This window comes from Cnephaeus nilssonii (genome assembly GCF_951640355.1).
Source record: "Cnephaeus nilssonii genome assembly, chromosome: 5".
Taxonomy (NCBI): Eukaryota; Metazoa; Chordata; class Mammalia; order Chiroptera; family Vespertilionidae; genus Cnephaeus; species Cnephaeus nilssonii.
This window is the reverse complement of record NC_137076.1, coordinates 20285926-20312819: the sequence shown is the minus strand read 5'-3', so window position 1 is coordinate 20312819 and position 26894 is coordinate 20285926. Positions and strand designations below refer to the sequence as shown.

General features: G+C 50.1%; 2 protein-coding genes across 5 annotated transcripts in view; both read right to left on the bottom strand.

Moving 5' to 3' along the window:
* Positions 1–13772: 13772 nt before the first annotated feature.
* On the bottom strand, positions 13773–19408 carry EPHX3 (epoxide hydrolase 3). Its single transcript, XM_079770625.1, has 8 exons — positions 18649–19408; positions 17582–18207; positions 17303–17388; positions 16842–16999; positions 16619–16747; positions 15595–15698; positions 15365–15501; positions 13773–15271 (listed from the first exon to the last, which is right to left on the bottom strand). The coding sequence occupies exons 2-8, from the start codon at positions 17822–17824 to the stop codon at positions 15046–15048; spliced, it is 1083 nt and encodes a 360-aa protein (XP_079626751.1). The 5' UTR covers positions 17825–18207; positions 18649–19408; the 3' UTR covers positions 13773–15045.
* A 689-nt stretch (positions 19409–20097) lies between these two features.
* The window catches only part of BRD4 (bromodomain containing 4), an 84452-nt gene continuing 77655 nt past the window's right edge, over positions 20098–26894 (bottom strand). For 2 of the 4 annotated variants that reach the window (XM_079770602.1, XM_079770604.1), the window contains exons 15-19: positions 23969–24349; positions 23703–23833; positions 23392–23597; positions 23071–23314; positions 20099–22794 (exon numbers count right to left, since the gene is read on the bottom strand). In XM_079770602.1, the coding sequence (XP_079626728.1) occupies positions 22726–22794; positions 23071–23314; positions 23392–23597; positions 23703–23833; positions 23969–24349 (1031 nt within the window). In that variant the 3' untranslated portion in view covers positions 20099–22725. Of the gene's footprint in view, positions 22795–23070; positions 23315–23391; positions 23598–23702; positions 23834–23968; positions 24350–26894 lie in introns of all 4 variants that reach the window. The other 2 variants (XM_079770603.1, XM_079770605.1) reach the window with 2 other exon arrangements.

Here is a 26894-nt window from a genome sequence, read left to right as displayed (position 1 = left end):
TCATCCTGATTCTATGTTTGAAGGTCAGCAAATCTTCTGGAACTGGGATGACTGAAGGTTGGAGTCTGTATCTTCTGAAGTTCATTCCTAGGATTCTTATACAAACACTAGAGGCCCAGTACATGAAAATTCATGCACTGAAGGGGGTGTCCCTCAGCCCGGCCTGCCCCCTCTCACAGTCTGGGAGCCCTCAGGGGCAGGAGGCAACCCGGCGATCAGGGGAAGGCGACCCCCCCCCCATTACACCTCTGCTGCTGCCACTGCCAGCAGTGCAAGTCTCAGCCAGCCCTGGTTACCTGAGCCTTGGGCCGGCCCTGGGCTGCTGGGGGACTGAGGGGACTGGGGGACTGTGGAAGCAGGCACCCCAACAGGGCTGAGGGGACTGGCACCGCCATCTTGTGGCTATGGGTGCTGCCATCTTTGAGGGTGTGGCAGTCAATTAGCATATTCCCTCCTTATTGGCTGTGGGTGCCACCATCTTTGAGGGTGGGACAGTCAATTAACATATTCCCTCCTTATTGGCTGTGGGTGCCACCATCTTTGAGGGTGGGACAGTCAATTAGCATATTCCCTCCTTATTGGCTGTGGGCACCGCCATCTTTGCGGCAGCATAAGGGTCAATTAGCATATTCTCTCTTTATTAGATAGGATGCTATTTATTTATAAGCTACATATTAGAGTCAGCATTTACAGAAAGAACATCAAAAGAATAGTGAGTGGGCCCTGACCAGTTTGGCTCAGTGGATAGAGTGTCAGTCCACAGACTGAAGGGTCCTGGGTTCGATTCTGGTCAAGGGCATGTACCTTGGTTGCAGGCAGGCAACCAATGGATGTGTCTCTCTTACATTGATGTTTCTCTCTCTCTGTCTCTCCCCCTCCCTTCCACACTCTCTAAAAATCAATGGAAAAATATCTTCTGGTGAGGGTTAACAAAAAAATGGGGGAACAAAGAATAGTGAGTGGGTTATAACTTTCCACTGTTACAATTCTCCACTGTCAATTTTTCTTCCATTTCCATGGAAGTTAGGGGGTTGCAGACAAAATTTTTCAGAAAACTGGAAAAATTCAGGATCCAATGTAGTTCATAGGTGAAAAATAAATTTTTACAGAAAATTAACTGAACTAGAGTCTAATATCTACAACTGTATGTTATAGATTCTATTGAAATACATTTTTTCTCTTAAAATCATCCTAATTTTTAACAAAGAACCAAGTCGACACCAATTCATTTACTGTATTAAGTCCAGTTTTAATTTGGCCTGATTATTTGCATAAACACAGTAGGAGTAGGAATTTATCATATAGACTTTTAAAATCTTCCTCGCTGGAATCTCACAAGATCTCCTCACAATGCAAAGAAGCCAAGCCACATAGTTGCCATCAGGCTTTGCTTGCAATACCTATAGGTTTGGGTAAATTTCTCAAGTCCTTTTTTAAAAAAATATTTTTTTATTAATTTCAGAGAGGAAGGGAGAGGGAGAGATAGAAACATCAAAGACAAGAGGGAATCATCAAATGGCCCCCAACTAGGGACAGAGCCTTAAACTCGGGCATGTGCCCCAACTGGGGAATCGAATGGTCACACACACAGACACACACACACACACACACACACACACACACACACCATTCATAGTTCGACGCTCAACCACTGAGTCATACCGGCCTTGCTCTCAAGTTCTTGAGGTCCCCAAATGTCTTGAGGATCTTTCCTTGCCATTTCCCAGGAAAACAACTTTCACCCCTTATCTGGAAAGACTACCGTGAACCAGGTAAATAAGCAAGATAACAGGCTATTTTTCCAAGCAGCTCTAATTGGCTTCAGAGTCAATCTCCATTCCTTAGAGCCTTTTGCTGACATCCAGAATCTAGGAATGTCTCTCTCAAACATGACATCCCAGTCAAAGTCTTGGTTAATAAAAACACAATTGGAAACTGGCTTTATGTGTCCTGTTATGAAGAAATCAGATTCCTATTGGACTCATGCAAATAAACAATGTAATTAAAATAATAATAATACTCATTAAGAGTTTTTAATTTCTGGAGGGATCAAGTAGGGAGAAATATATAAATGCTTTAATATTATTTATCAAGGTACAATTTACCAAATTGTTCTAAGAAAACAAACAAGTTTTTTTAAAATGAGCAATATTTTGAACAAAGTCATAAGTATAATTATCTTCTGTTTATTCAGGCCCATAATTAATTTTTGTTCATCCTGATTATTTGCCAGTATTTTTATGAATCCAGTTATTCCTTAGAGCTCTATAAATTTTTATCTATTTTAAAGATATGATCTGAACATTTATTTTCTGAAATTTATATTTTATTTAAAGATGTTTTTATTGATTTTAGAAAAAAACAAAGGAAGAGGGAGGGGGAGAGAGAGAAATGATGTGAGACAGAAACATTGATTGGTTGCCTCCCATATGCATCGTGACTGGGGATTGAACCCAAAACCTGGATATGTGCCCTGACCGGGAATTGAACCGGTAACCCTTTGGTGCATGGGATGATGCTCAACCAACTGAGCCACACCAGCCAGAGCCCAAAATTAATATTTTAGAATAAGTCAGAAGATGTAGCATTTTTGCAAATGCATCAGAGTAAAACAATGACTGTCTCTAAATGACAAAAAAAGTACTTAAAATAACATGGTTATAGATCTGATTACAATGCAGTTTGCTTATTTTGTAACAACATTTTAAGATAACACTCAGAATTACAAATAAAAATATATAAGACTAAGAAATTAATTAATTGTCCCACTGCCAATTGTACCTGGGGTTCCTGGGGTTCCAATTGGTTTTGAAAAAATCAAAGGAAGCTTCCTGGGCTTTTCATTTGTCATTAAAATTAGCATTCCACTTTACTATCTACCTATGTGCCTGCCTGCCTTCCTTCCTTCCTTCCTTCCTTCCTTCCTTCCTTCTCTCTCTCTCTCTCTCTCTCTCTCTCTCTTTCTTTCTTGTTAATCCTCATTTGACGATATTTTCCCATTGATTTTAAGAGACAGAGAGACATCGATTGGTTGCCTCCCTCACTCGCCCCACCAGGGCTGGGGATCGAGCCTGCAACTGGCATACATGTCCTTGACTAGAATCAAACACAGGACCCTTCAGTCCGCACTATCCATTGAGCCAAACCGGCTAGGGCTTCTTTCTTATTTCTTTTTTCGATTTCCTTCTGGAGTATTTCTCCTCCAGTGTCTTTCCCCCATAATATGTATGTCCCTTTCTTTTAACTTCCTCACCGTTTTCACTTCCTTCATTCTTTCCCCTTTTGCTTCTTCCCTCTCTATACCATTCTTCTTCAACTTACACAGACCCTCTGCAGCTGGCACAAACCTTCTGCAGCTCACATGAGCCCTTTGTGACTCCTAATTCCTCTGTTTATTTTTTCTTAAATTATTCAGAAATAACCAATTTTAGAACAATCTACTTTCGATTCTGTATTACCGAAACCATGTCGTTTCCTTTTGACTTAATTAGAATTCTCAAATCTTAGAAACCTTAATTTTTAGTGACAACTAAAAGCAAGCAATTAATATTCTTAAGATTGGCAAATTTATGAACACATTTCATAACTTTCAGAAGCAGGCTCCCCCCCCCCCCCCCCCCCACTGGAAAATGCACTTACATTTTTAAGAGGCATAACAGAAGTAACAGAACACTGACCACTGTTAGGAGGCTGGGGAAAGCCGGAGGTTGGGAGAGACGGCAGGCCCTGCAGCTTGCTGGCTTGTTCCTGGGGCTGCAGCAGCTCCAGGGCTTCCAGAGACGAATTTCAAAGTACTATTTTCCCCCTTTAGACTGAGGTGGGGTACTGGCCCCTGCTGCTTCCACGGCCCGCACAGGGTTTGGGGGTGACATTCACTGCTCCCAGGACCACTGTAGCTCCTGGGCCTCCAGGAGAAGTATTTAGAGTGTTTAAAATTTTATTTCATCACATTTTTTTCTTTTATTCTCTGGGAGGACATTGAGACCTTTCCCCCCCTCTTTGCATTGTCAATTTATTTATTCTTTTAAAAACATTTTTATTGATTTCAGAGAGGAAGGGAGAAGGAGAGATAGAAACATCAGTGATGAGAGAGAATCATTGATCGGCTGCCTCCTGCATGCCCCACACTGGGGATCGAGTCCACAACCCAGGCATGTGCCCTGACGGGGAATCGAACCGTGACCTTCTGTTTCATAGGTCGATGCTCAACCACTGAGCCACGCCAGCCGGGCTGAATCGTCAATTTAGATCTGAGTAGAATTCTCATGATGTAGCAATAGGAAAGCTTGTACGTAAGAGATCTTATCCTATTTACCAGACTTTTGGCAAAACAACTCCAGTTGCAAAATAGTAATAACAATTAGACAAACAAAAACAAGCAAGCAACTTTATAGCAACGTGGTTCCTATGCAAATTCCTCTAAGCAACAATATTCCAAATTAAAAACATCCGTTAAGCCCAGCTGGCATGGCTCAGTGTTTGAGCAACAGCCTATGAACCAGGAGGTCACGGTTCAATTCCCAGCCAGGACACATGCCCAGGTTGTGAGCTCAATCCACTGTAGCCAATGGGTGATTCTCTCTCTCACCATCGATGTTCTCTCTCCCCCTTCCTCTCTGAAATCAATAAAAAATATTTTTAAATAATTTTAAAAAGTCTGTTAAGACAATCTACAGATATAGGCAATAAGAAAAGCAAAACAATACCCCCAAATTCAAATACCAAAATCAAAAGAGCGCTCCAACCAAATCTCACACCTGGGAACTGGAATTTCTCTTAGTCACTGAGCCATGCCTACTGCCATGCAGCACCTATTGATTCCTATGGAATCCCAAATTGTTCAAAAAACGCCAAATGGAGGCAAAGGGCTCCTGGTCATGCACACCAAACACTACTCAGTTTTGGAGTCCAACAACTCCCCAAAGACCTGTTTCTTTCACCAGCGAGGCGTAGCATGTGACCAGGACTGAGAAAGAGTGAAGGACAGTCCCCAAGTAAAATCACTTGGCAGCTGTTAGGGACTCCCACGTTCTCTCACCAGGTCAGTCAGCCACAGGCAGCCTGGAGAACCCCCTCCAAAGTCCAGGGATTACTGAGGGGGCTCCCACAACCTCCTGGCTGGCTCACCAAAATTGTAACTGGAACCCAAGTTCAGTGCCTGCCACCACAAAACCCAGACTCATTAGACAGATGCTAGTGAAAAAAGGAAAGGGGTTTATTCAAGTGCCATTCACCTGAGGAGATGGGGGACTCTTGTCACAAAGCCCATCTCAACATCTCAGTGCAGACAGAAGTTTTTATGAGGAGGGAGAGGCAAAGGCAAAACCCAACAAAGAAATCAAAGGAAGGGGGTTGAAAAGATCTCTATATGCAGGCCAGTACAGTCCATTCTAAGAAGGACCTCCAAAATGGTCAAGTGATGGTCTAGTGGGTGTCACCCTGGTCTTGGTCATCCCGGTTCTTTTTCATCCTGGTTCTATGTTTGAAGGTCAGCAAATCTCCTGGAACTGGGATGACTGAAGGTTGGAGTCTGTATCTTCTGAAGTTCATTCCTAGGATTCTTATACAAATATGCTGTTTAATTACAAGCTACACATTAGAGCCAGCATTTACAGAAACAATGTCAAAAGAATAGTGGGGTCGGATACAATTTTCTGGTGTTACACTTCCTTTGCCTCTGTAACTTGTTTCCTAAGCCCATTTCTTCTACAGATTACTTCTTCCACCACTGTTATTTTATAAATAAACTAGGGGCCTGGTGCATGAAATTCATGCACTGGGGAGGAGCCCCTCAGCCCTGCCTGCCCCCTCTCACATACTGGGAGCCCTCAGGGGATGTCCTACTGATGGCTTAGGCCCACTCCCCGTTGGGAGCAGACCTGAGCCGCAGTCTGGCTTCCCTTTGCAGGAGGCGACCAGGCTGATCAGGGGAAGGCGCCAGCCCCATCATCCTGCTGCTGCAGCCACTGCAAGTCACCGCAGCCACCAAGGTATTTTCATCAACATGGACTCCATGAAAAAATGGCAACTTCACCACGAAAAAATGACAACTTTCTTTAAGCATTTTCAAGATGTGTCTTTCATAGGATATGACATTTCTTTCTTTATTTTTCTTTTTATCCTCACCTGAGGATATGTTTCCATTGATTATTTCCCCTTCCCTCCCATCGCAGACTCAGCCCCTTCCCAAGCCTAAAGCCTCCGCCCCAGGCTTTAGGCTTGGGAATGAGCCCCCTCGCCCCTCCGATGTCCAGCTGGGAGTGACCTGGGTGCCGAGGAGGTTCCTGGAACCCAGGTATTTATGCAAATTAACCTCCATCTTTGTTGGGTTCATTTGCATACTCACTCTGATCGGCTGTGGACGTAGCAGAGGTACGGTCAATTTACATGTTTCTCTATTATTAGGTAAGATGTTCTCTTATAGTTTGAGTCTTCTTTCTGAACTCTTTCCTAGGCGGAACTCAAGTACCGAGGTTGCTGAACCCAGGTTCCACCTGAGGCCATGGGTGTAACACCTGGTGTGGCTCCTGCCAGCCACATTATGGTGCCATGACTCTCACTGTGTGGCAGGATTCCAGAGAAGCTCACCCAGGACCACCTTGCAGACCTGGACCAGTGCTAGGTACTAGCAGGGACCCAATGGGCCCTACCAGCTCCTTACTTTGCATCAGGTGGACTTGGGTGAGTTTCTTGGAATTCGGGAACTCCTTGTTTTAAGATAAGAGACTGGCTTCCTTTGAGCTGTTTTATTTTGAAATACTCAGGTTTTGAGCTAAGGGTTCAGAGTTGAGAGACCCTAGGCTATAGATAAGCATCAAGATAACTAAGGAAAGAAGAGAAAAAATGGATGGCTGCCTTTTAACTTTTCAACTGGAATTGCTTTCTGAGGGTCTGAACAAAACCTTTTGCTGGGTAAAGGAGAGCCTAAACGCACTCAGTAAGGGGCACCCAGAGCTTCTAATCTTCCTAGAGAAGGCCAACAGGCCCAGCTAACATAGATAGACCACCAGGAATCTTCTCTGATTCCTTGGGGGCCTCCTGGTTTTAAAAACGCAACTCTGCATACTCCCTGGGGTCCCTGAAGCTGGGGAGTGAGACCACCCTCACCTCCTCTACACTCTTCTAATCATCTTTATTATTTCCAACTTCTATGAAAGCCTCAGGGATAACTTAAAAGGGACTCTCCTTTCTCTCTGAGGGGTGGGGGCTCTCTCTCCTAGACCTCCTAAGGGACCAGGGCTTTGGGGATCAGGAAAGGCAGGGCAACAGGTCACTGGCCCAACAACTGGAGACTAGAGTTGCAGGCCGAGTTTTCCGTCGGAGGTCACGGAGATATCAGGCACTCCTCTTACGGACAGACGCGAGAGGGGAGACCTCTGGTAAGGCCGGCTAAGTCCAGAGGCAGACAAGCAGGGATGCCTCGCTTGGGACTGAAGTCCAGCTGTCTGAGCGGAGTGAGTCCATCCTTACAGTGCTCAGCCATCACTGTGCCCACTGTTGGTAAGTCTGCCCTCAGAGCATGGGGTAAGACGCTATAGCCGGGTGGCACCCAGATGGCAGGAAATGCCTGTGGGATGGAATCCACCTGTCTGGGCAGAGTAAGTCCATCCTCCCCATGCTGGCCATCAGGGAGGTCGCTGTTAAGTCTGCCCTCAGGGTACAGGGCATGCACTCCGCAGCCCAGGCATGTCCCCGGGTGAGAGGGAACCTATGCTCTTGTGGTTCTGACCACAGGACAGCCCGGAGACCAGTAGGGGTGCCTCTAACTCTCAGCTGGGAGTTCACCTGTCTCTTCATAGATGGCGAACCTGTCCACGGTGTCTCAAGATAACCCTTTAGGATGCATATTCGCCACCTGGGAGAAATTTGACCCGAAGTCCCTCAAGCTTCCTTATAACAGAGCCTGGCCCCGCTATAAAGTGAGCAACGGAGAGATTTAGCCAGTTCATGGCACCATTACGTTTACGAGTAATACTATCCTGCAGCTAGACCTGTTTTGCCATTCCCAAGGGAAGTGAATGGAGGATGAAGCCTCCTTGGGTCAATGTGCCTTTTCCATACATGCACGTCTTCACGGCTCTCAGAATGACTCTCAGCCATGTACTACCTACAAAGCTAGATCTCTGTAATTGCTACAGAGCCTAAAAGAAAAATGTGCCCAAATGGAAAGAAACATTCCAAAGATGGATGAATGAAATTGTCAGCCCTTTACCAACATTTGCCAAACCTTGAGATATTAAAAAAAAAAAAAATTGTCCTTGTTTTATAAATGAAGTCTTTACAGGGCCAGAGGTGTGTCTCCAGAAACAGTACACAGCCCACCAAATCTTATCTTAGCCATCTTTTAAAATGCACATTTCTGGGAGGTAATTGTTTTTTTAAAAATTTTTTTTATTGATTTCAAAGAGGAAGGAATGGGGAGAGAGAGATAGAAACCCCAATGATGAGAGACAATCATAGATTGGCTGCCTCCTGTACACCCCCCAGTGGGGGTCAAGCCCAAAACCTGGGCATGTGCCCTGACCGGGAATCAAAGTGTGACCTCCTGGTTCATAGGTTGATGCGCAACCACTGAGCCACACCTGCCCAGCTGGGAGGTAATCTTATTGGAAAAAAAAACTTTAGCCACTTAAGCAGATCAATTAACTCATCTCAGCTGTAACATATTGCTTGCTAGACAAGTCTTAAGTTCACCTACTTTTGGCCCTTTATTATAAAAAAATGCTTTAAAATAAATTTGGAGCCCTAACCGGTTTGGCTCAGTGGATAGAGCGTTGGCCTGCAGACTTAAGGGTCCCAGGTTCAATTCCGGCCGAGGGCATGTGCCTTGGTTGCGGGCACATCCCCGGCAGGGCGTGTGCAGGAGGCAGCTGATTGATGTTTCTCTCTCATCGATGTTTCTAACTCTCTATCTCTCTCCCTTCCTCTCTGTAAAAAAAAAAAAATCAATAAAATATGTATTTAAAAAAAAAATAAAAATAAAATAAAATAAAATAAATTTGGAGCTGTTAATGTCTTACATTTTATTGATTTTTTACAGAGAGGAAGGGAGAGGGATAGAGATTTAGAAACATCGATGAGAGAGAAACATCGATCAGCTGTCTCCTGCACACCCCCCACTGGGGACGTGCCCCCAACCAAGGTACATGCCCTTGACTGGAATCAAACCTGGGACCCTTGAGTCTGCAGGCTGAGGCTCTATCCACTAAGCCAAACTGGTTAGGGCTAATGTCTTATATTTTATTAGAAATACTAGAGGCCCAGTTTGGGAAATTGCTCAGCCCCGCCGACCCTCGTGTGCCCGCCTCACCACACCCACTTGCCCGCCGCCCCGCCCGCCCACCGCGGCCACCTGCCTTGCTTCGATGGGAGCCTGTGGGCCACGGGGGCGGGCCCGAGAGGTGCTCCATGCACTTCACAGTGACTGGTTGTTTGGTCGTTTTGGTCCTGACGCCTCTTGGCCTTTTATTATTATGATGTCTCTTAAAAGCATGAGTGTGTTTGCCAACAGAGAAGCCTGTTTCTAAAAGTTATAAAATGTACTTGCCAATTGAAAGGATACTAATTGCTTACTTTTTATTTTATTTTTAAATATATTTTTATTGATTACAGAGAGGGAGAGAAACATCAATGATGAGAATCATTGATCAGCTGCCTCCTGCATGCCCCCTACTGGGGATCAAGCTCGAAACTCAGGCATGTGCCCTTGACCAGATTGAACCCAGGACCCTTTAGTCCACAGGCCAATGATCTATCCACTGAGCCAAGCCGGCTAGGGCTAATTGCTTACTTTTTAGTAGTCACTAAAAATTAAGGTTTCCCAAGAATTAAGAATTCTAATTAATTGGAAAAATTTTTATAATTTTGGTGATAGAAGGTATAAAGCAGGGGTGGGGAACATCCAGCTCCCAGGCCATATAAAGCCCAAGAAATCATTTGGTCTGGCCCTGCCAAGACATTAAGGTGAGTTAATTAAATGTTTGACCAAATATAGCTAGCTAATTTTTAAGCTGATAATTTTGTATGGCCCATGAAGAATGTTATAAATATCCAAATGGCCCTTGGCAGAAAAAAAGGTTTCCTAATCTTGATAAAAAATATGGAGATACATTTTTTTTTTTAAAAAAAAGTGAGAGCCTGGTCGGTGTGGCTCAGTGGTTGAGTGTCAACCTATGAACCAGAAGGTCACGGTTCAATTCCTGGTCAGAGCACATGCTGGGGTTGCGGACTCAATCCCCACTAGGGTGCATGTAGGAGGCAGCCGATTGATGATTCTCTCTCATCATTTTATCTCTCTCCCTTCCTCTCTGAAGTCAATAAAAAAAAAAAAATTAAAAAGAAAAAAAGTGAGTTGTTCTAAAGCTGATTATTTCTGAATGGGAAAGGTTTATGAAAGTTGTAAAAAGGTTTGTGAAAGTTTTAGCAAGGTTTATAAAAAAATCTTAAAAGGAAATTATATAAGTAAGCTAAATAATGAATTTAATTAAATAAATAAATTTAAAAATAAAAAGTGAACTAATATAGAGTTAGAATTTGGTTATTTTTCATTCTGTTAAAAGAACAAGAATTTTCCTCTTGCTTTCCAAATACAAGGAGACTTATTTTTTTTTTAAATATATTTCTTTATTGATTTCAGAGAGGAAGGGAGAATGAGAGAGAGATAGAAACATCAATGATGAGAGAGAATCATTGATCGGCTGCCTCCCACACACCCCCTAGTAGGGATCGAGCCCGCAACCCAGGCATGTGCCCTTGGCCAGAATCGAACCCGGGACCCTTCAGTCCGCAGGCCAACGCTCTATCCACTGAGCCAAGCCGGCCAGGGCAAGACTTTTTTTTTTTTTTTTAAGGATTTGGTATGCCTGGCCGGTGTAGCCAAATGGTTTTAAATATACTTAAAAAAATAAAAGGATTTTGAACATTGTATTTTTCTCTCTACCTAATCCCTCCAGATTTTGGAAACTGAAGTGCTACTATTTTCATGGCAATGTGTTGGGGTTTTTTTGCATGATTTCAATAAGCCCAGTTTCCAATTGTGGTTTTATTAACCAAGACTCTGACTGGAATGTCATGCCTGAGAGAGACATGCCTGGACTCTGGATGTCACCAGAAAGCCTGAAGGAGTTAAGATTGACTCTGAAGCCAATAAGCCCCTGGGAGAAATGGTCAGGCACCTTGCTTGGTCACATGGCAGTCTTTCCAGGTAAGCAGCCAAGGTTGCTTTCCTGAGAGATGGCAAGGACGGAACCCAAGAACTTGAGGAAGTCACCCAAGTCTGTACATATTTCAGACGAACCTGATGGCAACTAGGGGGCTTGGCTTCTTTGCCCTGAGGGGCTACTTAAAGCTCAATCATGGGATTCCAGCAAAAGACTTAAGAAAGCCTAGCCCTGCCCTAACCGGTTTGGCTCAGTGGATAGAGCGTCAGCCTGCGGACTCAAGGGTCCCAGGTTCGATTCCGGTCAAGGGCATGTACCTTGGTTGCGGGCACATACCCAGTAGGGGTGTGCAAGAGGCAGCTGATCAATGTGTCTCTCTCATCGATGTTTCTAACTCTGTCCCTCTCCCTTCCTCTCTGTGAAAAATCAATAAAATATATTAAAAAAAAAGAAAGCCTAGCCCGGCTGGTGTGGCTCCCTGGTTGAGAATGCTATGAACTAGGAAGTCAGTTCCGTTCCCCGTCAGGGCACATGCCTGGGTTGCAGGCTCCATCCCCAGCGCGGGGTGCACAGGAGGCAGCCAATCAATGCTTCTCTCTCATCATTGATGCTTCTCTCTCTCCCTCTCCCTTCCTCTGAAATCAATAAAAATATATATATTTTTAAAAAGAAAGCCTATGTAATCAATTGCTATTCTTACTGTGTTTATGCAAACAATTGAAACTGGACTTAATACAATACATAAATTGGTCTTAATTTGGCTTTTTATTAAAAATGAGGGTAATTTTAGGTGGGAAATTATGTTTCAATACACTCTATAACACACAATTGTAAATATTAGACTCCAGTTCAATTAAAAGCTTTATATTTTTCACCTATAAACTGGACTGGATCATGAATTTTTCTAATTTTCTTAAATATTTGGCTACAACCCTCAAAACTGTTTCATTTTTCTCCCATCCTTTTACTTGGAATTAATGAGAATGAAAACATTTTTTTCCTTCCACAGGATCATTTGTCGTAATTCTTGCCATTCTAGCTTTTGCCCCAATAATACTAAGTTTTTTTAAAATTTTTAAATATGTTTTTATTGATTTCAGAGAGGAAGAGGGAGAGAGAGATAGAAACATCAATGATGACAGAGAATCATTGATCAGCTGCCTCCTGCACGCCCTCCACTGGGGATTGGGCCTGCAACCCGGGCATGTGCCCTTGACCGGAATTGAACCTGGGACCCTTCAGTCCACAGACTGACGCTCTATCCACTGAGCCAAACTGGCTAGGGCAATGCTAAGATTTTTAACACAGTTTGTCTCCACCATGTTACAAACCCTACTCATACTCGGGAATACCACCTCTAAACACCACCATCACCTCCTTCTGTTCTTAGGTCTCATTACTCCTTTGACAATGAGCAAGGATCTCTTAGCTCTGAAGGAAAACTTCATCCCTCTTCAGCAGGAAGCAGCTAAAGAAGAGACCCTGCGCCCCTTTTCTCTGAAAGAATCCAGAGCCAAGATCCTTGAGCGGGGGGATGTGGTACACAGACAGACATGAGCAGAGCAAGGACGATGGGCCAGGAACAGAAGGTCTCTAGGGCAGAAAGCCCTGGGTGCCTAGCAAAGGACGATTGTAGGGTGAGGCCTCCTCCCCAGGGTGACCTTTCTTCCCCTAGCCGCTAGGGCCTAGCGTATTGCTGCTCTTGCGGTTTGGGTTGGGACCCCCTGACCTTTCCTCTCTCCAGGCCTCAGTTGTAGTTCAGCTCCAGGCCCAGAAAGCAGCCAAACCAGACCAGTGACACCACGGCTGACCTCAGGACCAGCTGCATTGAATAATGACCCCTGCCCTGGCGCCGACCAATCAGTGGAGACCCGGACCCTGGAAGGACACACCTGGAAAGCTGCGGAATATTCTACTGAGATTTTCCCCTGAAACCTCCCCTAAAATCTCCACCCTTAAAACCCTTAGGACAGAGGATCCAGTGTGCTCCCTCCCAGGAGCATGCAGGTGCCTTTCTCTTCCTCCTCCTCTTCCCCCCAGGGGAGCCACCTTTACCTTCCTCACTTCTAACTCCAACGTCCCTTCCTTTGCCTCTATAACTTGTTTCCTAAGCCCATTTCTTCTACAAATTACTTCTTTCATCTCTGTGATTTTATAAACTTTCTCTTATAGTTTTGAGTCTTTGCTCTGAGTTCTTGCCTTGCCAGCTGAATTCAAGTACCGAGGTTGCTGAGCCCAGGTCCGGTCTGACCCCACGGCGGTAACACCTGGTGCTTGTTCCTGCCACCCACAACCAAAGGATGTTACATTGGGCCTGGCCGGTGTGGCTCAGTGGTTGAGCGTCGACCTATGAATGAGGAGGTCAGGGTTTGATCCCTGGTCGGTGCACATGCCCAGGTTGCGGGCTTGATCTCCAGTAGGGGGTGTGCAGCAGGTGGCCCATCAATGATTCTCTCTCATCATTGATGTTTCTATCTATCTATCTGAAATCAATAATATATATATATATATAAAGGATGTTTGTTACATTGGAGACAAGGGAGGGCCGACTGGTGTGACCAACAGGCTGGCTTTGGCCAGGCAGGCCCCTCAGAGATGAGAATGTGTGGATGAGCTGCTGGATCCCCAGAGAGATCTGTCATGCTGTGGGTCATGGTACTGTCCCCAAAGGCCAGACAAAGGTTAGGGAGATAGAGGTGGATGCTGTGACTAGTCTGAGGCGGGTAATCCACCCTTGACTTGTACCGCCCTCACTGGGAGGTTGGAGCCTGGGGCCCCAATAGTTATCAACAGAAACTGGCGAATTTGGAACAGATGACTCCAAGAGCCGGAGAAGCAGGCCTCGGACCCTGGATGGCCATTCGGCGAGCTGGTCCCTTCCTGTGCCCAATCCAGAATCTCACCTATCCTAAGGGAGCCAAGAGCTGTTTTCCCATGGGCCTGAGACAAGACCCCAGGCATCTTTCCCAGGCTGCTGTGAGAGAACCTGACCTTTCAAGGCCTGGAGTTAAGACTGGGTGGTCATGGGAGGGCGCTGCCCAGGGCCTGGCTGGAGAGGATTCTGGGCACCCACTTGCCTCCCCAGGGGTCCCCCGTTGGAGAGGTGGTCAGGAGCCAAGCAGGAGGCCCCCTGCACTAGGAACATCCTCATCAGCACTGTCTGATAGGACTTTTTAAAAAACATATTTTTTTTATTGATTCAGAGAGGAAGGAAGAGGGAGATAGAAACATCAATGATGAGAGAAAATCATCGATCGGCTGCCTCCCATATGCCCCCCACTGGGGATCAAGCCCGCAACCCGGGCATGTGCCCTATCAGGGAATCAAACAGTGACCTCCTGGTTCATGGGTCAATGCTCACCCACTGAATCACACGGGCCAGGCCGATAGAACTTTTTATGTTGATGCCCTTGAAAGATGGCTAGTGTGACTGAGGAACTGAATTTTTAATTGTATTTAATTTTAATTAATTTGCAATTAAATCGAAGTAGCCAGATGTGACTACCAGGACTGTACTGGACAAAGCAGCATTTAGCTGAAGACCCTGACTGGATGGAGATAGAAGCTAGGGACAGGAAATAAAAAGTTTACTTTCAGGGTTTCGGGGTGCTGATTTTGGCAAGAAAACTGGGGCCCCAGGGAAGGGAGAGAGAACACAGCATTTAGCTCCACGGAGTAGAGGCATCCCTGGTTTCCTGGAGTCAACGTGCTTGCTCACAGGTACACACTCATGCCTGTGAGTATATGGGTTGGTGTGCTCCAGGACACCCACCGATGCTCTTGTGTGCAATCTAGGGGTTCCACCCCTCTGCATGATCCAAGAGAGCACCTGTGAGTGCACACTGTGTGGTCTCCCAGGTGCACGCAGGCCAGTGAGCAAGGGCCGCTAGTGCGGCAGGTCTTGTAAGAAGGCCCACATGTACTGGTGCATTTCCTTAGGGTGGCTCTGTGGGATCCAGTGCCCCCCGCCTGGCAGAATGTGGGCTTCCAGCCGGCCGGGCACAAAGCGCCTGCTGATGGCCCCTACCAGCCCCTGCTCGAAGTAGGGGTCCTTCTCCCCCCACAGCAGCAGGGTGGGCGTGGCCAGCTCCTGGGGCTCCAGGGGGAAGTTCCTGTGACCAAGACAAGACAGGCAGAAGAAGTATGGCAGCCCGTACCTCCTTCCCCACCAACTCTCCTGAGCTTCCGCCTGGGTCTGGACTTACCTGAAGATGTTTCGGTAGTAATTGAGGGGCCCAGTGAGGCCACTGGGCTGTGAGAAGTCATAAAGAAAAGCCTCAAGCTCATTGGGGCTCAAGCGTGGGATGCCCCTCTTATGGTGGGTGAGGGTGGTCTTCAGGATCTGAGAACAAAGCAAGACTCTGGCTTCAGTGCTCCATCTACCCAACCAATTGCCCTCTACCCACCACCACCCTAGGCCTTCACTCTACTTCACCTGGAAGTCAGACATGGACAACAACTTCTCGGGCAGCCAGGGAAGCTGGAACAGGAACACATAGTTGGAACGGAAGAACTGGCCAATGTGGCGCATTGAGTAATCTGGGGAGGGGGGGAATGCAGACATGAGGCCTGGGCCTGGGATGGCTCCACATCCCCGTACCCCTAAACACACCCAGGTCAGGCACACAGACGCACCAACGCTCAGGCAGGCAACTGCAGCCTGTCTGAGCCGTGAAGACACCTGACGTCCCCCTTTACCCTGGCACCAGCTGCCCTTCCTGCTGAGTAGGCACTGTACCTACAGAACGGGGCACCTCCCTCTGCAGCTCCTGGGAGCGCCCACCTCCACTGGTGTGCTTTCCTTGCCCAGGCCTGCTTCATCCAACGAACATTTATTGAGCACCTACTGTGTGCCAAGCCCTGTTCTAGACTCTGGAGACACAGTGGTGAACAGGACAGACAAAACTCCCTTGTCCTCAGGGAGCTGACAGTCTAGAGATGGAAACAGGCAAGAAACAACAGCAAGAGAGACACAGAGAGAGACGGGGGGAGGGGGGGGATAGGTAGGGGTGGAGAACAAGTATTCAGCTATGACTGCAATGCTGGGAATTAAAATCAGGTGATGTGATGAGCACTGGGTAGCCAGAGATGGCATCTTGTGCTACTGTAGTTGCTTAGTGACCTATGCCTTCACTGCCAGAAGAAAGCCATTTAACTTCTCTCAGTTTCCCCAACTGGACCATGGGGATAATAACACTTTCCTAAGCCGAGGTGGCTTGTGAAGGTTATTGTGTGAGGCTCCTTGTCAGAGAAATTGTGACAGTAAGTGCTCAAAATATGTGAGTTACTCCTAAGTGACGGTCATTGATTGCAGATTGGGAGTGCCACAGGGGAAGGGACCCAGGTTCGCGGCCGACCCCCCAGCCCCAGGAGTGTTGACCGATGGACCGAGAAGTGTAGACACAGACACATGCTCCTTCAGACAGACGCATTCCAGCGCCCTGGACTGCCTGACACACCTTGGTACACCGACATGGGGGCAGCACTGACCACCACCATCCGCTCCACCAGGGATGGGTAGTAGATGGAGAAATTCCAGGCGAGAAGTGCACCCCAGTCGTGGGCCACGAGGATACACCTGGAGTAACCTGAGGGATCAGAGGAAACGGAGGGAGTGAGACACCAGGCAGAGGTGAGTCAGGGGTGGGGAAGGCCAAGGTTGGGATGGGGACACATCCCCACCCAGGCCCAGGATGACGTCCTGGATGTCCGCCATCAGCAAGTCCATAGTGTAGGAGTCCACATCCCTGGGTGCATCAGAGGAGCCGTAGCCACGCAGGTCCACAGCCACCACGTGAAAGCGGCTCTGGAACTCCCGGAGCTGGTAGCGCCAGGAGAACCTGTCGAGCAGGCAGAAGAGGAAGGGAGGTTGAGTCAGGGTCCCCAAGGTGCACCTCCATCCCACACCTAGCAGAGGCCCATCCCGGGCAGTGTTAACAGAGATCCATTCTTCTATGTCTCATCCCCTGGAGCCTCTGGTCCCTGGGGCCTCCTATGGACCTGTCCCACAGCGCCCCACCTGAGCCCTGTGTCTTTTCGCCCCCAGTCTACCCAGCCCGGGTCCTGCCTCCTGGGTGCCCTGGTGGTCCGAGTTCCCCCTCCCGCGAGCCCTGTGCACCCAGTGCCCTGGGCCTCAGACATACCAGTTCTGGGGAAAGCCGTGCAGAAAAAGCATGAGGGGCCCGTTGCCGCGTCCAGCGGAGACATAGTGCAGGCGCAGGCCCGAGCTCTGGGGGAGGCACAGTCTAAGATCTGGGGAACCCCTCTTCCTTATGCTTGGGAACCCGCCCTTCCAACACCCCCCACCCCCCACCTCGGCCTTAGATTTGGATTCCACCCTTAGCGCTCAGCTCACGAAGCCGCAGCCCCGCCTCCCAGCCTGCTCGAGCCCCGCAGCCCCGACGGCAACCCCGTGCGCTCACCTTGAGGGTCAGGAAGCAGTGCTCCCCTAGCTCAGGGTCGCTCAGGCAGACGGGTGCCGAGCGCCGGGGCAGCCCGCAGCAGCCGCGCCGGGGCCGGCACAGCACGTGCGTGAGCGCAATGCAGCCATAGACGGCGGCGGCCACCAGCGCCGCCGAGTACACCAGGCTCCACATGAAGGCGCGCAGCAGCTTCAGGGTGAGGCGCGACGGCGCCAGCAGAGCCGTCACCACCAGCTCGGGCATGTCGCCGCGTCCTGGGACGACTGCGCTGCCGTCGGGATTCGCGGCCAGGGGCGCGCGCAGCAGCGGCGAGGCGGGGTCCGGGCCGCGGAGCCCACCGCCTTTAGCCTGGGGTCCCTCCGTGCCGTCGGGGTTTGCGGAACGCACGGAGAGAACACGACTTACCTGAGCGCCAGCTCAACACCTGGGCGCGATGGCCACAGGGAACCGGACTAGGGTGCAAGGGTGGGGCCTGCGAGGACCAGGCTTCGGTGGGTGGGGAGGAACCTTGGGGCGCAGGGGTGCGAGGAGCTAGAGCGGTGGGCGGGGCTTAACATGGGGGCGTGGCCTAGAAGGATTCCCGCAGCAGGTGGGTGAGGGTGTAACTCCAGAGGGAGATCGGAGTCCTGCAAGAACAGGGAGGAGGGGGAGACCTGCGTGAAACGCGAGGAACCTGGAGCGAAGGGGCGGGGAACTGAAGGGTAGGTGTGGCCTACCAGCCGGAAGGGTGGACCCAACCTGGCCCAGGAGCCTAGTCAGGGTTGGGGGCGTGGCTTAGGTGTGTGGGCGGAGAGAAGGCGGGGTCTAACCTTGGGCGGAGGACTGAGCAAGAAAGCTGGGCCAATGAGCTGGGGGCCGGCCTGGACCCGGGCCAATGAGGCAAGGGGGCGGTGCCAGAGACCAATATGGCGGGCCAAGCGGACCCAGAAGAGTGAGGAGGGGGCAGCCCGCGCCACCGCTGAGATTAGGAGGGCGGCTGGGGCTATTGCTGCGGCCTGAGGTCTCCCTCAGGAGTCCCCGGACGCCATCTCCCGGGAGTTCCCCTCCCCCGGGAGCGCGCGACCCACCCTTCGGCCTGGCTCCAAGAGATCTAACAGCACCTTCGCCCAGCTCTGGTTTCAACGGTGGGTCCTGCAGCCTCGACCCCGCGCTAGCCTCCAGTTGGCCCAGTGGACCCTTCGGCCCGCCCCTGCACAGCGGTGATTGGACTGTGGCGGTCATTTTGACGTGCAGGCGACAGGTCCCGCCCGAGAGCCCAGCCGCAGGTGCTGAGGCCCGGGCTCCGCAGCAAGTGGAGGAGGGGATGCCCTTGACTCCTCGGAAAACCGGGCCTGTTGCATCAATGGGACTGTGGCCGAAAGAGGAAGTGGGCCTGGGCCGGGCAAGAGACTTCGTCGTTTTGCAACCGTTCCCCAAGACCCTATTTCACGGTCCCTTATTTAACCCTTATAACAACCCTATTACGTGGAAGTGCTATTATCACACTCCTGCATCACAGACCACGAACCTGCAATTTGAGGATTAAGTCATTTGCCCAAAGTCGTACAACTGGCTAAACAGCAATCCAGGATTCTGAGAAAAGCAGCCGTCTTGAGCTCCACCTCCCAGCCTTTGGCAGCCATAGGAACGCTTTTGGCTTTCTGTTGGTATCGTGGGTACCTCAGTGTGCTTATGTGCCTACTTCTTTATATATGTAACTTTCAGAGAGGAAGGGAGAGGGAGAGAGAGAAACATCAATGATGAGAATCATTGATCGGCTGCCTCCTGCACTCCCCACACTGGAATGTGCCCTGACTGGGAATGGAACTGTGACCTCCTGGTTCATAGGACAACGCTCAACCACTGAGCCACGCTGGCTGGGCTGTGCCTACTTCTTTATTATCAGTTTGGGATATTATCCATTGACTCGATCATGTCACCACCACTGGACATGCTTTTCCCATCTGTAGTTTTTCTACTGGTTCCTCTAATTTGAAACACTCCACTCACCCCTTTTTGTCATCTCTCACCCTCCCTTCCACCTTCCACTGTTAATCTTACCTTTGTATTGTCACTGCTGAACACTATACTGTCCTGGGACCATAATTAAGTCCCTGGGTTGCTACTTAAAGGGAATAGTGGTTTACATGGTTCGGCCTTAGTAAACAATGCACTCCGTCAAGTAGTTGTCTATGATTACTCTGCCTGTATTGTACAAATGTTTGTTTCCCTTGCACTTAACCTTCTTTTCTTGCATGATTAGACCGTCACAGCTTTAGTTTCTTTTACATTTTCTATAAAATCAATTCTCTTGACCACTTGACAACCCTGATATCCCTCCTGAGCTCTCTAATCTTGCTGCATGACTGGGCTTCTGGGGACATTACTTCTTCCTCTGCTACTAGTACACAACACTGACTCTCACTCCCCCACCCCTAACCCTCAGCTCTACCCTCAAACAAAGACAGCAGTAGTCACAGGATAGTAATTTTATATTCAGTACAAATGTTTATTTTTGCAATGAGAACTGCACAAAAAAAAAAAACCTTTAGTATATAAGTGAAAAGTCTACGAATTCCCTTCTACAAATGTCTAAAGTGTTTAATACAAGTCTCAGATTCACTGACATAATTATTGGCCAAGCGATCCGTGCATACAGTACAGTGGGGGCTTGTACACACCTCGCACTCTTGTATAGGACTAAGATTTCTAGTACTGTGGGAGGGCCTGGGAAATGGCCAGAGAAATTAAATAGATCCAAGTTGTAATTATAACCCAGTTAGAGAAACACCTATGAGGGAGGTGTGAAGAGGGCTATGGCAGAATTCACTCTTTAGAAGGAAGGTGGAGACAACCATTTCTCCAGCTAAATGGTCGGATCTGTGTGCATCTGGGGAAGTGTCAGAACAAAAATGAGGGAGCGTGTGGGATGAGATAGAAGCAACCCCAAAGAACCAAAATGTAAGTCATACTTGAACCAGCACAGTGTTTATGAGGAAGAGCCTGGAGGATGGGGCAGGGGCGCAGGAGAGGTGGTGGTGGTGGTGGTGGGGGGGGGGCTGGCTAGATGCCAGAACTGCACCTCTCTGGGAGGTTTGGGAGATCCCAAACACAATACACCGATAAAGGGGGGATGTGGATTAATAAACAGTGCTAGCAATGTTTCAATCAGTTTGTGTCTCTGCATACATATAAATGATATACTTTCATCTTTCATCCTAGGGGCTGCTCCTGGGTATCCCGCTTGCCTTGTGGCTACAGATGGGCACACAGACAAGGGTGGCCACCTGGTGGACTTTCTCTGGCAGGAATGTGTGGGTGTGCATCTGTGTGCATGTGAGGGAGGATCCTAGTTGGGAGGATGTACACTTACCTAAGAATATCTGGTTAACCCTGAGCTTAAATGAAAAGAGTTAAGTAGAGGGAGACAAAGTGGGAGAAGTGGCCCAAGTCCCCCGGTGAGTAGGGGACAAGGATGTAGGAGAATACTGTCTGGAATCTGGCCAGGTTCCCTGGAGCACACCACCTGCCTAGGAGGGAGGAATGGGTACCTGGGCTCCCTGTCACAGCTTCAGCTTGGGATGGCAGGAAAGACCATGGGAAATGGGCTAGATGGCCCCTGGTGCGAGTTATATAGACATGATTTGGGGTCTGGAGACTCCTGGGTCTAGCCTAGATAACAGGTGGTTCACAAAGAAATGTCAGGGAGACACCAGCATTAAAAAAGAGAGATGTGTTTATTCCATGATCAGTACAGACCAAATGCATATTCACTGTATGAAAGTCAAACCAGTCACTGACTCCAGAGTATGGCCAACACTGAGGCACCAGTGTTGTGGTGTAGAGTGGGTTATCATGGCACGTGTAACCTCACCAAGGGCTCCAATTATAAAACTTAAAAAAAAAAAAAAAGTGAGGGAAGTGCCCGCAGGTGGGCACCAAGCCGGTGCCAGGCCAGGAGCCTCTGCCTCAGTCTGTGGCCCTGGCACCCGCCTTGTCCCCTAGCCCGACCCTTCCTTTTCTGGTAAAAAACAACTCAAAACAGATCTGACATTAAAAACAAAGAAGCCAATGAATGGGGTTGGAAAAAGAAAACACAGCTTTCTGGTTTTGTAATTAAAAATAGACTAATAAAGTTTGAAACTGAGTACAATGTAGGCAGTTTTTTTTGTGTTTTGTGTTTTGTTTTGTTTTTGTGGGTTTTTGAGGTTTTTTACACCAGTTTGGTGGAGTCACCAACAAACTTCAAACGAAGATATGCCAACTATGTTTCACTATACAGCCACAGTCACACACTACCCACAGCGCAGTGGCAGCTGCTGCCCAATGACGAGAGGATTACACCATTTCAGAGATAAGCAGTGCCATTGTTTGGAGGAGAAGAATTAAAAATAAAATAGAATCCAACAAAAAATATATATATAGAAAAAAAAACCCAGAAACACAGGTGGGAAGGAACTGACTTTGGTTGGTGGCCTCACTCACCAGGCGAGGCTGGCCCACACGCGCGTGACAGTCACCTCGCTCTGGATTGCCATGGACACACACACCTCCACGGCACTATTCCCTTTTGCACAAGCAAACACTTACAGAGAGCGGCTCTTGATTAAAGGCTTGTGGGGGGAGGGCAGGGGTGGGATCTGTTCAAGGCAAAGTCAGTGCCAGCAAGGGGGTGGACCGGTGCCCTCTTTTGCCTCCAGCTCACTTGGGCCTGTCCTGCTGTCCTGGGGGCAGGCATCTGAGGCTGGGGTGTGGGGAAGGACTCCCGGCAGGCAGGACGTCATGAACGTCACGTTCTCGGGGACAGAAAACCAGTCACGGTGGCGGCAGCAACGATGTCCTCTGTATACTGTGTAGACATTTGGCGGAGAGTAGGGTCTCTGCCCGCACGCGGGGACGCGGACGTGGGTCTGGCCGACACTTGCTCATAGTGAGACGTGTTCTGAACTGATGTCCTGTGAGGGTGGCAGGACGTCCGGCTGGCTGTAAGGCAGACGGGCTCTACAGTCCTTAGCTGCCCATCAGGCCTGCCCTGGCATAGCATGCACAAGGGCCAGGCCCAGAGACAGGCTGTGGATACTGCTACCTCCTCCGCTGCCACGCCTAACACTATGGAGAGTCAACTTTTTGCCAGAAAATCAAAGTCAGAAGTCACCTAGGTGCTCTCAGAAAAGATTTTCTTCAAATATTGACAATAGGTCACTCTGGAAATTCATGTCAATGGTAGCTGCCATCTGGAGGGAAGAGGAGGGAAGAGTCAGAGAGTGAGAGGACCCCCACCCCTCCAGCATCGGCAGCTCCCTTAGGGCCCATTCCCTGGACCTCGTGGCTCCGAGGCCAGCTGGTGTGGACAAGCAGGTTCCTTGCTCCAAGCACACACTTGAGGGTCTCCCTGCCTGCCCACTTCTCAGAGTGATGCTCCTGCCCCTCTCTGAGTTCAGGTCCCCTTTCCCAACTCCTCCAGGGTTGTACTCCTGCCCTGGGGTTCCCCAGCAGGGCCCCTGACTCACCGCTTCCCGGCGCCTTCGCTCCTGCTCCCGCTTTCGGGCCAGTTCCCGTTGCTGGTCCAGCATGGACTGGGGCTGGGAGCTCTGGGCCTGGGGGGCGGCGGCAGCTGCAGCCACTGCAGCCGCTTGTTGTTGTTGCTGCTGCTGCTGCTGCTGCTCCTGCCTCTGCTGCTGCTGCTCCTGGCGCCGGCGTGCCTCCTCGTGGGCTCGCCGGGCCTGCTCCAGTGCGTCCTCATCCTCACGGCTCCTGAGCAGAGCAGGGCTCCAGGTCAGCCTGGGGCCTGGGGCGCCCCAGGAGCCCCCGCCCGCGGAGCCCGCGCCCACCTCATGCGCTCCTGCCGTAGTCGCTCCTTCTCCTTCTCTGCATGTTCAGCCTGCGCCTTCAGGGCCTTTTCCCGTTCCTCTTTCTCACGGGCAGCGCGTCGGAACTGCTCAAAGCTGTCACTCGATGACTTAGCTGTGGAGGACGGGGTGGTGGGGTGCTTCTGCACCAGGCTAGCCCAGGAGCCCATGTTCTTGATTTTAAGGTCCTGTGAGGCAGAGAGACCACCGGGTGGGTGAGGGGGCCCTGCTGCCATATGGAGGCCTCCTTGGGGTGAGGGGAGTGAGGTGCACTGTGGGCCCACGGACCCTACCTTTTTAGGGGCAACTGGTGTTTTCGGCTCCTGTTTCTGTTTATCCTTGTCGGGAGCCCCTGACGGGGGTGCATTCTGTTCAGGGGGCCGGATCACAGGCCTTCCAACGTCCACGGGCTTCATCTCAGGCCCTGGAACACAAATAGCCTGTGGGCCTGGATCCCCCATGGGGCAGGCATGGATCCCCCATGGGGCAGGCATGGCGGACTGGCCGGCCAATAAGCAGCTCACATTTAGCACTGGCAGAGAGTGGACGGGACACTCACGCTGGGGCAGGTGGATGGGAGCCTTGATGTTCTCCGGGTGCTTGGGGGGCTCCGGCCGCAGCGAGGGGCTGAAGGGCTCGCTGCGGATGATGGGTGAGTGGATCTTCTCTTCCTTCACCACCACCAGGGGCTGGGGCTGGGACTGGACCACAGAGGCTGCACGCAGCTCCTGGGACGGCACAGGCATGGCGACCGGTGAGGCAGGCAGGCGGCCTTGGCCCTGGCCCGTGCCTGGCCCTGGGGGCCGAGGCCCAGCCCTGCTCTTTACCTGCTTCTTCGGCTGGACACTTTGCTGGGGTGGCGATTGGTGGGTCAGGCTCTGGAACTGTTGCATCTGGGGGGAATGTATCATAAGCGGGGAGGGGGCTTCACGGAGGTGACCTAGGAAAGGGGACAAGGAGCATGTCAGCCGGATTGGTGTGGAGGCTGCTAGTCCTGGGCCCAGTCTGGTCTCCCAATCCAATCAGAGCCCCACCAGGGAGCCCCGCCACATGGGGCCTGTGGGCCTGCTCAGTCAGGCCCCAAGCTCAGCGTGGAGCAGGGCTTTGTGGAGCCGTGCACTCAGTCCTAGTATCTAAAACCTGTATCAGAATCATCAGGAAGGTTTGAGAAGTGCATAATCTGATACGTTTGGTCCTAGGTGGGGACTGGGTCTGAGAACTTTTTAAAAGCTTTCCAGCCCAGCCAGTGTGGCTCAGTGGTTGAACGTCGACCTATGAACCATGAGGTCACAATTCAATTCCTGGTCAGGGCACATGCCCAGGTTGCGGGCTCAATCCCCAGTGTGGGGCGTGCCAGAGGTGGCCAATCAATGATTCTCTCATCATTGATGTTCCTATCTCTCTCTCCTCCCTTCCTTTCTGAAATCAATAAAAATATATTTAAAAAAAATAAAAAAGCTCTCCAGATAGTTCTATGGCAATGCCTGGGTTAAAGGCAAGGCACATCAATAACCGCCCAGAATAGGCAGCCTGGGTCCTGGCAGTTCCCGTGTGGCCTGGCCTGCCTGCCTAGACAGCTGCTTCAGGCCTAGGATAGTCTGGAATTGGCCTGCACCAGAGCAGAGTTAGGGAACAGGTCCTGAGCTTGTGGTTCCTGTAGGAGGTGGGCCAGTCCACTGATCTTTATCCCAACAATGGGTGTAGGGACCTAGGCAGCCACAGGGTACAAACACCCTATAGAGGGCAGGAGCCTGGAAAGCCCCACTACTGGTCCCGGGAAAGGTGTGGCGAGGCACTGAAGCCTGACACCTTAGCTTCATTGGTGAGGTAACAGCCCTAGATCACAGCGGACCAGCCCCTCAGGACTGGGCAGTGGAGGAGACACCAAGTCCTGCCCTAAACTTTTCCATCCACCCTAGCAAGGGTACACCCTCCAGGCTGAATCCTACATGTCTTGGCCAGCTCCACCATGGGACACACCACAGTATCCACAAAAGAAAGACACCGCTCTGCAGTGCCTGTGTTCCTGGTCCTTCCTCACACTGAACCACCTAACCCAGGCTCTGTGTACCTGCCCTGCCACTGACCTGCCTCTGTCTGCCAACAGACACCCTTGGGCCCTCTACAGGCCCCTTGGGCAGAGGTGCCCATTTTAGTGGGCCTGGAGTTGACCCACAACTGATTCCCCTACACTCTCTCTCGAGTCAGAAAAGCTGTTAAGGAGATGACATGACGGCAAGGACCAGTTTTGTGCCTGTGCCTTGGCCCCCAGCACCAGGTGGCTGGTTCTGCCAGCCTAGGTCTGCCAGCCGCAGTCACACGATTGTAACAGCCTCCTGCCTGGGGAGGCTCCCTTTAGAACACCTACAGAGGTGACTAGGGCAGGCTCTTAGGCCTATGATCTGTAGGAATCGCCTGCCGGCTGGTGGCTTTCTCTACTAATACCTAGAGGGGAGGCCCAGTGGCAGTGCCTGAGAGCTGGCTCAGCACCCAAGGATGCCTGCTGAGTTCCTTAGGATTCCAATGCATTGGCCTTAGACCCAAAGCCCTAGCTGGGTTCCAATCCACATCACTCCCTGGCCATGGTGAGATAGACCCAGGTGACCAGAGGGGACCTGGGGGACCTGGGGGACCTGCCCCCCCCACCCCCCCCCCGCCTGCTGGCTCTTCTAAAGGTCTCATCACCTATCACTACTCACTACTGGAAGCCTGGCCTTGTTCACGGATGGGAAGAGGCACAGCTGCATGGCTGCCAGGACCAGCACCCGTCTTTCCCAGGGAAGACAGCCAGCTGTTCTTGGCCCAAGTCTGCAGCAATCCACTTGGTACCTGGCAGCTTTTGCTGGGTTTAGCAGCAGTCACCACATAAAGTTATGGCCTGTTCAATTTGTGAGCAGCAATGCTGCACCCCCACAGGGACCTCAACTCTGACCCTTGTACGTCAGTACACCACGAGGCACCAATGCCACACTGCCACACCAGGGCTGGCCAGAATGTTTTGTTTACAGACATTTAGATACCAAATGCCCAAGAAAGGCAAGAGGGCATGACCTGACCAATGCTGTGTCGGAAAATAGGGCAGCCTGGACCAAGCAGCAGGAGATAGGAATGGTTTCAGGGGAAGTGGGAAGCACACTACCTTTGATCTTCAGCCCAATTCTCCCCAACATGGTCCTGGCTCCACCAGATGGGCCTCATGACATCAAGAGCAGAGCACCTATTCCTGCAGGTTCTCAAACAGCCCCCACTGCTCACACCTGCCCCTGGATTTGCCTGGAACCCCCCCCCCCCCATCAGTTAAACTAACTGCTGCTCATCCTCTGGCTACCTCCTCCTGGAAGCCTGCTCCAACCACAGATTGGAGCACCCCCCCAGGTTCTAGGCTTCCCACGTAGCAGGAATTACGATACACTGAAACGTTCTTGACTGAGTTCTAAGAGGAGGGCCAGTGGGGGCCTTCTTCTCAGCCATCTCAGCTTGCAAGC

Coding starts and splice junctions, on each gene's coding strand:
- EPHX3 (XM_079770625.1), bottom strand. CDS start 17,824: ATGCCCGAGCTGGTGGTGACGGCTCTGCTGGCGCCGTCGCGCCTCACC. Junction 15,699..16,618: donor CCCCATGTCGGTGTACCAAG/GTGTGTCAGGCA, acceptor CCCCCTCCCCAG/ATTACTCAATGCGCCACATT. Junction 15,272..15,364: donor TACTACCGAAACATCTTCAG/GTAAGTCCAGAC, acceptor TCTTGGTCACAG/GAACTTCCCCCTGGAGCCCC.